General features: G+C 47.0%; 1 protein-coding gene across 3 annotated transcripts; it reads left to right on the forward strand.

The window, feature by feature from the left end:
- The first annotated feature begins 925 nt into the window (after positions 1-925).
- On the forward strand, positions 926-11,967 carry MORN4 (MORN repeat containing 4). Of its 3 annotated transcripts, XM_037050804.1 has the most exons (6): positions 926-1,078; positions 7,686-7,776; positions 7,919-8,011; positions 9,746-9,860; positions 10,272-10,381; positions 10,639-11,967. In XM_037050804.1, exons 3-6 carry the CDS (start codon positions 7,945-7,947, stop codon positions 10,785-10,787), a joined length of 441 nt encoding a protein of 146 aa, XP_036906699.1. In that variant the 5' UTR covers positions 926-1,078; positions 7,686-7,776; positions 7,919-7,944; the 3' UTR covers positions 10,788-11,967. The 3 variants fall into 3 exon arrangements, with proteins under 3 accessions (XP_036906699.1, XP_036906700.1, XP_036906698.1); XM_037050805.1 differs by lacking the exon at positions 7,686-7,776 and having other exon boundaries at positions 926-1,086; XM_037050803.1 differs by lacking the exon at positions 7,686-7,776.
- The last annotated feature ends 409 nt before the right edge of the window (positions 11,968-12,376 follow it).

Raw genomic sequence — 12,376 nt, forward strand, 5'->3', positions numbered from 1 at the left:
ACTATTTAAAACTGCCATTTACTGAGCACTTACAATGTCTCAGACACAGTACTGAGCATTTGACATTGTATTCTCAAGTCCTGGGCAGCCTTTATCACCATCATCATTCTAATTTTCTGTCCTACAGGTGAAGAAAAATCCCAGTTCAGAGAGGCAATTTGCTTCTTCATGTGTTTGCTTTCTCTTAATAATTAAATATAGTCTTGGATTTTTCCACATGCGTAAATCTTTTCGTCTTCACACTTAGGCAGTAAGTCCCCTGAGGGAAGTGATCATGTCCTTTCTAGGCTGGCAGAACCCTAGCATCATGCTGCATTACTATTGTTCAGTAAATAAACATACGGATAAACTGATGTGCGTGGCATTTGAGAGGGTTTGCTTCAGTCTTGGCACATTTTAAAACCGAAGGATCTGTGTTATGACAACGACAAGCCATTCCTACAATGAATGTAAAATTGTATCGATACCACAGTGCTAGCACAGGGTTGACACTAATAAAACTGCAAGTGCCTCCTCCAGCGCCCTACAATTTACAAAGCTGTCCCTCAAGGTTCAGTCCTTAAACTCCGCAGCCGGGCCACGTACAGCTGTGGAGATCGGAGCGGAATCGGAGCCGCTGGAGTTGGTCACTGCTTCACTGTTGCGTCTGACGCATGTTTCATTTTGTTCCGTTTGGGGTTGACGTTTCGGCTTTGCTGCCGCGGGCTGGGGGAGGCCTGAGTGCTCTATCAGGATTGCCAAGGTGGGATCGGCGGAGGATGGGGGGTGGTGTTCAACCCCATTTCTCTATCTAACATCCAGCCAGGAGCTCCCGAGACACTGAGCCCCGCACAAAGATGGCGCTGAACCCGGGCTGAGCCAATGGGAAATGGCGTTGCTCCTGGTTGCCTAGGTTACAACCAATGGGCGGCGGGAATTGGGCCCAGTGCCGCCGCTAAGGATGGCGGCGTTGAGTGGGGCCGGCACTGGTGGAGGTGGTGGAGAGGCAGGTGTCCTGGACTAGCCCGACGGATCTAAGGTCCCGGGCGCTGGAACCCCTCGCCAGGGCGTGACGGTCATCCCAAAAGACGGAGCCCAGGTTGTTTGGTAGTACTCGTGGAAGGGGGGCCGGAAGGGTGTGGCCAGTGAGGAAAGGGCTGAGGAGCCCATCCCGAGATTACGGGCTTGGGACCGTGGCTCCATGCCCAACTCGCTGGTGGGAGGGTGGCTGCTTGGGGTCCCAAACTCGGGTCTCTCATCGCCATCGCTGGGGGCTGAGGCCTGGGAGAGCCCGCGGCACCCGGGTTAGCGAGCTGGGTGGGTGGGGAAGGCAGACCTGTGTGAGCAGAAAGTCCCGCCCGGGCAGAGGAGCAGGCCTGGGATAGAGGGCAGGAACAGTCGTGGAAGGCAAGAACGGGTGACTGAGAGAAAGGGGAGATCTACAAGGAATTGTTGCCTTTTGCCACCTAGGGCTTTGTTTGCTCTGGGCCCGCCTCTCTCTTACTATGGTGAAGAAATGTCTCACACCTCAAGGTTTGGGGAAATGGGGTGCCTCGGTTAGTTGATGGTAGTAGTATCCTTGTAGTCTAGAATGTCCAGACTGCTTTGGTATCAGCAGGAATAATTGGGCTGTATTGAACCCGGACCATGCATTTTTCTTAACCATGAAATAGAAGAGTATCCTGGCAGTCCCCATCACCCGCCAAGTCGTCTTTTTATTTTTATTTTTTTACCTTCTCACTTGGGTCAGGATTTTCTTCCTAGGTTCTTCAATCTAACTATCCCACAGGCTTCCTAGGACTTTTAACTAGTAGCGATACATTCGTTTACTTTTCTAGTGGAAGGGAGACCTACCAAAAAAAAAAAAAGACTATTTCAAGCCCATTTAAAACACTTTATTTTTTTTTTTAAGATTTTATTTATTTATCTTAGAGGGGAAGGGAAGGAGAGAGAGAGAGAGAGAGAAACAGAAACATCAATGTATGGTTGCATCTCATGCATCCCCTGCCGGGAACCGGGAACCGGGAACTCGCCTGCAACCCAGGCATGTACCCTCACTGGGAATCCAACTGCGATCGTGGATCGTGGTTCGCAGGCCTGCGCTCATTTAAAACACTTTAAAAAGAACATTTGAATTTTTGTTCTAGGTTTCATCTTTGTTCATCAAAGCCTTCATTTTCTTTTCTTTAGGATTCTAAAAGCCTAAGAACTGCTTTTTTTTGTTTTTTTTTCCCCAGAAGACTTTATTTATTTATTTTTAGAGAGAGGGAAGGAGAGGGAGAAAGAGAGGGAGAGAAAACATAAATGTGTGGTTGACTGTCACCTGGCCCCTGCTGGGGACCTGGCCCCCAACTCAGGCGTGTGCCCTGACTGGGCATCAAACCTGTGACTCTGGTTTATAGCCTGTGCTCAATTCACTGAGCTACATCAGCCAGGGCAGAACTGCTTTCTTTATAACTGAAGAAATTTTGACAAGACTGTCATACTTAGGGGAGGGTAGCTTAGGAGAGGGGCAGTATTGAAGGTATATGTGGGTAATTGAGGTTGCTGACCTGAAAATTTATTTCTCTTCCTGTTAGTTTTTTTTTTTTTTAATTCTCTGCCTTTGGACACAAGTTACTATGAATGCATAAATCTTTTTTAACAAGTTTGAGTTCTAACATTTAAAAAGACAAACAGAATGGAAACAAAAATTATCCCTGCCTCTGACTTCTATTTGGAAATGTCTGGGTCAGATGAAAAGGAACATAGCAAGGATACAGTCTGCTGTGCAGACCAGTAACGAATTAGTTTACAGGGACAAAATAGTTATTTCCTTTTAGGTGAAAATTTGAATTGATTCTTTGCAACCCATCCAACAAGAGAACGGAAAGCGGAGGTATCTGTTTAGAAGCATGAATTATCTTGACTTTGGACTAGATTTCATATGTACAGCTGAAATCTACACTCGTAGGCCATCTATTCTCTTTAAAAAGATTTTTTGAGTAACTGATAAAAATACTGATTTGCATTCTTTAAGTATTGGGTGTTCAGTCTTCATTAGCACTGACTATACTTTATAAAACTAGATTTGTCACAGTGACATGGTAACTGGTGAAATTTTTTTCTGGGTCATTGGCTCTGCAGCTGAGTATTACGTGGCATAGCTATTTACAGACGTCATAAATGAAAATCCTCATACTGTTCCAAGCAGTGACAATATTCATTATTTGGATATAAGTAAAGTTTCTAGTGAAATATGTTTAACCATGGCCTTAGCCCCATAGAGTTAACGTGTATTGCCTTTCATAAGCACTTCTGACTGTGTTCTTAGGAATGGACTTTATTTTGACAAGCAACTATTGAACAGGGTTTGCTATATTTCCTAGGATGAAAAAAAGGAATGGAAATTTGTAGTACAGTGTGTACTTTTGAAAACAAATGCCAGAGGATGGTGGCAGGGTTAGGTCAAGAGTTGATGTTCTCTTTGAGGGACCTTCTTCCTCTGAAACAAGGTGGGATGCCACTATTTGGGAGTTTCATGTGGCCTTGAGAAAAGTAAACAAGAGGCTGCCCCCCCTGCGCCCCACTGTAGTCAGTCTGGCTCTTGAAAGTGCACTGCAGTGACTCCTTCCAAAGTTCTGAGTGAGGACAAGTGAACTGCTGCCTGGCACTGAGAGGAAACGCCCTTCTGTACAAATCAGGATTGTGTGTGTATGTTTGGGAACGGTTGTTTAGTCATAAGATTTAGTGGAAGATACAGCCTTTCAGGTCCTTTCTTGTTTTGAAGGAAGGAGATAGTTCAGATTTGTACCATAAGCTGAATTTCAGTACCTTGGCTTAATTTGTTCCCCGGGGAGCTGAAGATGACCTCTTGTTCTCACAATGCCTCTCCAGACTGGAAAGAATTTCCCCCGGCAGTTTTGATGGAAAATGGTTTCTCCTCCTCTCATTAATGTTGTATTTGCACAGTCTGATGCCTGGCTGACGATAAGAGGATTGCACCTGAAATTGGATGCAGACCTTGTGGAGCATGGATGGAATAGAGGTGGCATCACCTCTCTGAGAAAACAGCCTCAGGGGTTTTTGAGGGGCTTTAAGACAAAAGATGATCCTTTCCCCAGGCTGCCTTCTGTTATGCGAGAGACCCTGGACGTGAATGAAGTTTCTGAGTAACTAGACAAGTGGGAAAGTCCCTGATGGATCTGTGGGATGGACTCCCAAACGTCTCTAGAAGCCCCTCCTCAGCGCTGGCCTTCATTATGGGGGGGGGGGGGACAGGTAGGAATGAATGTTCCTCCGTATTTGGGTGAATCCGCAGGGGTCTCAGAACTTGAACATCCTCATGGCTGCAGAACTCATCTGTCCTCATAGCTGGGATGAAACTAGAGCTCTGAGACACAGCCAGGGCCTAGAAGACTGGGCCCTGCTCCGCTTGGGCCAGGCTGGTTTCACCTCAGACCATGTCTGGGCATGCCGCATCTGTACCAAAAATTATGGTGACATAGGCCAAAATTAAAATACCCCATAGGGTATTGATAAAGAACAAATGGGTGGCACTGTAGTTTATATTTCCTCTTAGTATTGACCTCATGAGTCAAAATTGCTGGCTTTTTTTTTAATGCTATTCAAATTATGGGGGTAGCATTTTTATACTGAGACTTTAGAGAAATGTCCATTATAATAAGGGTGTGAGTTGATGTGTCTCTTTGAAGAGGAAAAGAACAACATTGAAAGGACAGGGCTAGACTGTGTCCTAGGTACTTTCATGTATGTTACTTCATTTAATCCACATACCAACTCTGTGTAGTAGGTATATCATCTCCACTTTAAATAGAGGAGGTTTATATAGACTGAATAAGTTTAGAGACACTTAAATAAGTTGCCCGAGGTTACACAGTGAGCCAGGTTCTGAACCCAGGTCTCCGTGCTACCAAGGTCCACAGCAGCACCGTATTGTGGTAGGAGGCAGCACAGGATAGGATAGTGTTGAAGAATGTGGACCCAAGAGCCAGCTGCCAGGGCTCTGATTCTTACACCTGTTAGCTGGGTGGCCTTAGTTAACTTACCCTTTCTGCAACTCAGTTTCCTCATCTGTAAAGTGAAAGTAATAATAATGCCCACATTGTCAAGCTGTGAGATAAAATTAGATAATGTATTTTAAAAACAATTGTGGTGTACCCTAAGTAGTCAATAAACATTAGTTGCTGTTATGAAGATACTTCAAAAGAGAAAACAATGTGTATCTTGTTTTAATTGAATGTTTAAAGCATCATTTTTTAAAGATTTTATTTATTTTTAGGGAAGAGAGGGAGAGAAACTTCAATGTGTGCTTGCCTCTTGTACACCCCCAACTGGGGGCCTGACTGGCAACCCAGGCATGTGCCCTGACTGGGAATTGAACCAGTGACCCTTTGGCTTACAGGCTGGCACTCCATCCACTGACCCATACCAGCTCAGGCTAAAGCATCATTTTTGTTTGTTGGTTTGTTTTTTATTTATTTTTAGAAGGGGAAAAGGGAGGGAGAAAGAAAGGGAGAAAAATATCGATATGTGGTTGCCTCTTGTGCACCCCCACTGGGTACCTGTCCCACAACCCAGGCATGTGCCTTGACCAGGAATCGAACCAGCAACCCTTTGGTTTGCAGGTCAGCACTCAATCCACGGAGCCACACCAGCCAGGGCTAAAGCATCATTTTTGTATAAAATATGCCAGATCTCTCTTGTACTGTCTAAACTACTTTTTCTGAGCTCATCTTAATTTTCATAATGGACACATCAGTACAAGACTTAACATTGTGTGTGGTTTGGGCTTCTCTGGGACGTGAAGGAAAAGGAAGCTAGCTGATGGGAGAAGGCCCACAGGGATTTTTAAAAAATTGTCCTCCAGGTTTAGCCTCCAAGTTCTGAATAAGTGGTACCCTTGTCCTGTTGGAATTCAGGTTAATTATTAATGACAGGACTTTTCAATGGGGATTTCTAGGTCAGAGAGCTCTTCACACACAGCATTTCCATTTGTTGGGGTAGGAGTCCACAAGTGTACAAGAACCTAATGGTTTGCTTGTTAACACTGCAGGTTCCCGGGCTCTGACTGTACAGAATCTGATTCAGCAGGTCTCAGTGTGGGCCTAGGACTATGCATTGTCACAATCACTTGAGAAAACATCGTATTATTTTGATCTGGAAAAGCAGCAAGGGGGTGTAAAAAAGACCCAGGAGATTTAAAAAAGGAAATAGGGATTGCATTTTTTAAATATATCAAATGATTCTGTTTATCTCTATTTATATTTAATGATGTTTTGGGTGTCTTAAATCCCTTTTGATAGTATATCCTTGAATACAGACATTTTTTTACCGCTCATCTGAAGCCATACCTCATCAGTCTTCGAATACTGCCGAGTGACAGTGGTGATTGTTTCCTCCTGCGATGTACCTGCCATCGCCATCCCTTCTGTGTCCTTTACCCTGCTACCCCTCTGCTCAGGTCTTAGGATCCCATATCTGGGAGTATCAGTTAGCTTTTGCTGGCTAATACATCACCCCAAAACACAGTGGCTTAAAACAGCCACCATTTCTTTAGTCTGTGAGTCTCTGGGCTAGTGATTTGGGGCTGGGCCCAGAAGGGCAGCTCCTCTGGTCTTGCCTGTATCACCAGGGCATCTGCGGTGAGTGGGGCAGCTGCTGCGCTGGGGCAGCTGTGCCATGCGGCCTCTCATCCTCCGGCAGACTGGCCTGGGCGCGTGCACATGGGCACAGCACAGCTCCATGTGCAGCAGGAGGGCAGCCCAATGTACGAGTGCTCTGCTAACCTCTGCTACATCACCTTGGCTGATGCCCCATTACTTATATAACCCGGATACAGTGGGTGGAGGAGTTAATAAACTGCCTCCTAATGGGAGGATGTGCCACAACAGTGCAAAAGCGTGAATGGGAGGAGAATAGTTTATGCTCATCTTCACAGCCTGCTGAATTATCACATCTCTTGCCTTGCAAGCTTCTCTGGCTGTAGGTTTTTGCTGCTCCAACCCATTCTGCTTCCTGCTGCCAATTTCGTTTTCCTTAAACTTTGCTTTCATCATATTACATCCCTGTTCAACCCCCTTCACCCCCCTGAAGCTTTCTCTTTACTCACCTTATCAGCTCTAAACTCTTCTGCTTAGCTGTCAAAGGTCTCTTATGCTCGCCTGACCTAGAGTAGAGGGCGTAGTACCTGGGGAAAAAGACCTAGCGGGCGGGGGCCGGGGGGCGGGCACCAGTTCCTGCTTGGCCACTGACCAGCTTTTCACTTTCCGGGCTTCTCTTTGTCTATGATAAGAGGGAGTTCGGATTGAATCTGAGAAGTTCTTTTCAAACTTAAGATTTAGGCCGAGTGTACCTAGACAGATTTCTTTCCTAGTACTCTGTAAATACACCTTCCGCTCCAGGAAGACCCGGCTTCTTATCTTCCTGCTTCACATCTCGTATGCACACCGCCCTTTGTGCCTTCGTGCCCGTGTTCTCAGTCTGGGGTTGCCCTCGTTTCAGCCCATCCAGCACAGCTGGTTTTCAGCCCATTCAGCTTGGCTCTTGACCGTTAGTCGTGCCAACTAGATTATAAACTCACTGAGGGAGTCGTGCCAACTAGATTATAAACTCACTGAGGAAAGAGACCACATTTTACACTGTGACTAAGTATATAGTAGGTGTCAAGCAAATGTTTGTAGGTTAATCCTAAATTTCCATCTCAGGTCATAGAAAACTGGAACTGGCTGAAACGTTAAAGACGAGTAGGAGGATAAGACTGCCTGGGCAGAGGTGGTGGTGGTGATGGTTGGAGAGGTGGGTACTTTTGTTAGATGTACTTGAGGTAGCGTGCGCTTAATTGAGCCGGATGCCTGTAGAATGCATCTACAGAGCTGCTTGGCAGGCCTTTCCTCCAGCCGTCCCGTGACACTGGTTCTCCTCTGCTTGTGTCCTGCAGTTTTCATCCTTCTGTAAGCTGTCGCCATGACCCTGACAAAAGGTTCCTTCACCTACTCCAGTGGGGAGGAATATCGTGGCGAGTGGAAGGAGGGTGAGAGGACCCCGGGGGGTGTCCAGTGACGAAACTTCGTTTGGCTGAAGGACAAAATACCTCAGGATAAATAAGCCAACTTGATTCATCTTCAGGTCTAACTCCAAGATTTAATCTGATAGTGCCTTCCTTTATTTAACTTTAGGATTATAAGTAAAGGAATTAAAAAATACTATTGTTAATCCAACCTCCAGAAGTAAGTCAAATCTTTCTACTTCTTTTTTTTTAGATTTATTTATTTATTTTTAGAGAGGGGAAGGGAGGGCAAAAGAGAGAGAGAAACATCAATGTGTGGTTGCCTCTCATGTGCCCTTTACTGGGAACTTGACTTGGCCCGCAACCCAGGCATGTACCCTGACGGGGAATCAAACCAGCAACCCTTTGGTTCATAGGCTGGCACTCAATCCACTGAGCCACACCAGCCAGGGCAAATCTTTCTGCTTCTAAAATGTGTTTTAACCCTTTTATCCTTAAGTGATAGTATTTGGGAGTTGTTTTTCTAAATGTTAATGTAGCCTCAGAGTAAAATGAGTTTAGTGTCCATAAATCAGGAAATGCAGAATTTATTGCAATGACTTGATTCCAGTGAGCCTTAAGAACTTAAGCCAGACACTCAAAAGCAAGTGACATCCATTGCCTTGAATTTCCTGTGGCAATTCATTACATTTAGAAGTATCTATTCTTCGGAACAGTAACATTTTTCAGAGCCTGAGACTGTACGGGAATTAGCTTAATGATGTTCAATTTGGAAACAGTCTGGCTACTTAAAAGTTCCGTGGGTCCAGTCCTAGCGAGCCAGGAACTACCCCTGGCTCAACTCAACTCTGCTCCACAGTTGTGCCAATGAAGAACACCCTCACGCTGTTTCCAGGCATGTGCAGCTGAAGATTTCCTGAGCCTTGAGAGGAGAAACTGCAATGGGAGGGGACCTTGCCTCTGTACATCTCCAGGCTTTTCTTCTGCCTCCCAAACCCCTGCTGTCCCCTTTAATATGACCTTTAGAGGAGAGACCTCCGGAGGCTCTGCTGGGGGCGCTCTGTCCACCAAAGAACTGCCTCTGCTCTGTTGGAAGAGCGTTGCTGCCCCTCCTGCATCTCACTCTGTTTTCTGGTCAGTTCACTGGGTTAGCTTAGCTCTACTCGTGTAACAGAGCTCAAGCCAGCGTCCCAGTGAGGCTGGTAGGTTTGCACAGGAGCTCCGTGGTGCTAAGACGTGTGCTTTTACTCTTCCCAGAGTGTCGGTGTGTTTAAGGGCGGAGGGCTGTAGGGTCAGGCTGCCTGCTGTGTTTGCCTCCCTGCTCCACCGCTTAATTGCTCTGAGATCTTGAGTAGGTTATTTAGCTTCATTTTGCCTTGGTTTCCACATCTGTTAAGTGGGAATAATAATAGTACTGTGCTTTCCTCATAATAAGCCTGGCATGAGGATTAAATACGATGATAAATATAAAGTGCTTACGAGGGTGCCTGGCATACAATAAAAGCACTACATGCTATTTTAAAGTACCGTCTCATCCTTCATACTGGAGACCTGCTCCAAATCTGACTGCTGTGCCTTAAGGAGGGAAGGTCGCAGGAGCCAGGCTGTTACTCTGGGTATTAGTTCTCCGCCCCGACAACGTCACCACTTCTCTTCTTTCCTTTGTGGGGGGTGATGGAAGGCAAAGGGTGTCGGACAGTGATCGAGAACCCCGAAGCTGCCCCATTCCAACTGAAACCTGTCCTCCTCTTTGCTCAGGCCGAAGACATGGTTTTGGTCAACTGATATTTGCAGATGGTGGCACCTACCTGGGTCATTTTGAGAATGGCCTCTTCAATGGCTTCGGGGTACTGACCTTCTCAGATGGCTCAAGGTGGGTACTGGGGCATTCTTTTCTCAGCCTTAAACTAAGGAGATTCTGATTTTAAAATGATTGTGATAAATATCTGCTCAAACCAGAGCTTGTCCCAGGCCCTCTGAAAATAGGCAGGGGTTAAGCATTAGTTTTTTATTGGTTATTTTATAAATATAAAATTTGAAGTGGCAAGAGATGAGTGACCTACTCCACCGCTGCTCTGTTATCTCCTTGAGGTTAGGGCCTCACAGCATACACGCTCTCTGACCTCTGCTGGTTGGGAGTGGGGTGGTGGGGCTCTGAGATACGGTAAGTGACATCAGCTTCGCTCCTTGGCAATAGAAAATAACACGAATTGGTAGCTGCTGGACTCAGTTAACCACAACAGCTCATTACCCCACTGAGGGCTAATGTCTTGTGTTTCTGCAGGTATGAGGGGGAGTTTGCCCAGGGCAAGTTTAATGGCGTCGGGGTGTTCGTTCGACATGACAACATGACCTTTGAGGGTGAATTTAAAAATGGCAGAGTGGATGGTTTTGGTAAGTTGCAGCCCAGCAGGACGGGAGACTTAGGCGAGCGCAGTGTGGGTGGAAGTACACCTTGTTGGCTTTAATCCTTCTGTGGACGTCCAGCTATCCAGAGTGACGTGCCCTGCGCCTGCCTAGTCCCTGAATTTACAGAGTACTCCTAGCAAGGGCTGCGAGGTTTTCTCTTCCTCCGCCTTTAACTGTCAAGCTGATCTTTCTGAGTCACTAATACCACCGTCACCCCCATATTTCCTCTCTACCCCTCAAAGGCCTGCTGACTTTCCCTGATGGGTCCCATGGAATACCCCGAAATGAAGGTCTCTTTGAGAACAACAAGCTGCTGCGGCGTGAGAAGTGCTCTGGGGTCGTTCAGCGGGCCCAGACCGCCTCCAAGTCAGCCAGGAATCTCACCGCCTGACAGGCATCGTGCACCAGCGACAAGGGTTGGGTAAAGCAGATGCTGTTATTCACTCGAGGTGAACAAATGAACCCGATGTGAGAGGAGTTGGGATGACCTTGGAGCAGAAGCCTCGTGCCGTGCCCCCTCACCCGCCAGTCAGGGACTAGTCAGGGACGCGACCACAGAGAAGTTCTGAGGACTTGGGCCCAGGCCTAGCGGCCGTGGTGCCAGGTCTGTCTCTCTCTCCCTTGTCTCACGTGTTGGCATTCTGTGTCCCGTGATAACACCCTGGGTCACCCAGTGCAGACCTGCCGCTGCCTTCTGCTTCTCTGCCAAGTGATGCAGGATCTCTCCATTCTGCTGATGTTTGGGGCAGGTGATCCTAGCCCCAGACTAGGGCCAGGGCTTTGGGCTGTCCTGGAGAAATAAAGAAAAAGGCAGGGACTGCTTAGATAGTGCAGCCAGCCTGTGGAAGTCCAGACCAGGGCTTTTCTGTGTGTGACTCCCTCTCTTGTTGCTGACGGGCGACGTGGCTCCAGGCTGCACTTTGACCAGATGGGTGCTCGTGTCTGCCTGTTCCCGCCGTGGAGGATTAGGTGAAAGTGCCATTTCCCTTCCCCGACTTTACAGGCTGTCTTCCTACCTGAGTTCTAGCAGATACTCCCCATTGTGCCTCTCATTGCTTACAGGACAGGATCTCTTTATGGGATAGTCAAGAAACCGATGCAAACAGTTATCTTTAAAATTGTATTTTAAAGTTATTACTTATTCCAAGGCAAAAGGCAGGCCTCTCGGAGCCACTTGAGGCCCCATCGTGGGGTGAACTGAGTCCTTGGGGCTGACTCAGCTCTGTCCCAGTGGACAGGTAGTGTAGATAGAATTGGATCCGCCCTAAAACCGTGTGAACTGAACAAGTCTGGCTCCTTGCATTTGGGTCACTGTAACTCTTCCACCACGAGCCTTCGCCATCAGGCCTGGGGGTCAGACCTTGACGGATAGGATCCTGCACAGGTCATCACAGAGGCCGCCAGTTACCCTGTGATCCAGTCCCGCCCCGCCCCCAACCCCTAACCCTCACACTGAATGTCTCCTCAACAGCAGATTGTGGTGGGAATTATAGCCGTGTGCCTCTGTTTATTCTCTGAATTGTACTGTAGAAACAAGTGTTTGTGAGGAATAAACATCACCAGAACTGCCCGTACTTAGTTTTCCTGACTTTCTTGCTCTGGGTTCTCATGGTTGTTAACCCATTTGCTGTTTCAAAAAATTAATAATAGAGGGGGCTTGGAGCTGACACTGTACATTTTACTACATTTGATCATCTGAGTCTCAACCTCTGCACGGTAGGAAGCATTTAAAAAAAACAGGTTTAACCAGTCAGTGTCACCCCAGTATATTCAATTAAAAAAGGATCAGACTCAGGTCGCCCAGCCTGGTGGCAGAGCCAGGCAGGATTTGTTTCCAGGTCTTCCTGATTCCAAAGCACTTTCCCCTCTACCCCCTGACCCTGTGCATGAGAGCACCCACGTCCTGAGACCAGGCCCCGTCACACCTGCCGAGTCACCTTAGGCGAGTCACTCCCCCCTGGGTTTCCCTTTCTCTGCCAC

The sequence above is a fragment of the Sturnira hondurensis genome, unplaced genomic scaffold, assembly GCF_014824575.4.
Source record: "Sturnira hondurensis isolate 20B ecotype Veracruz unplaced genomic scaffold, ASM1482457v3 Scaffold0006849, whole genome shotgun sequence".
Classification (NCBI taxonomy): domain Eukaryota; kingdom Metazoa; phylum Chordata; class Mammalia; order Chiroptera; family Phyllostomidae; genus Sturnira; species Sturnira hondurensis.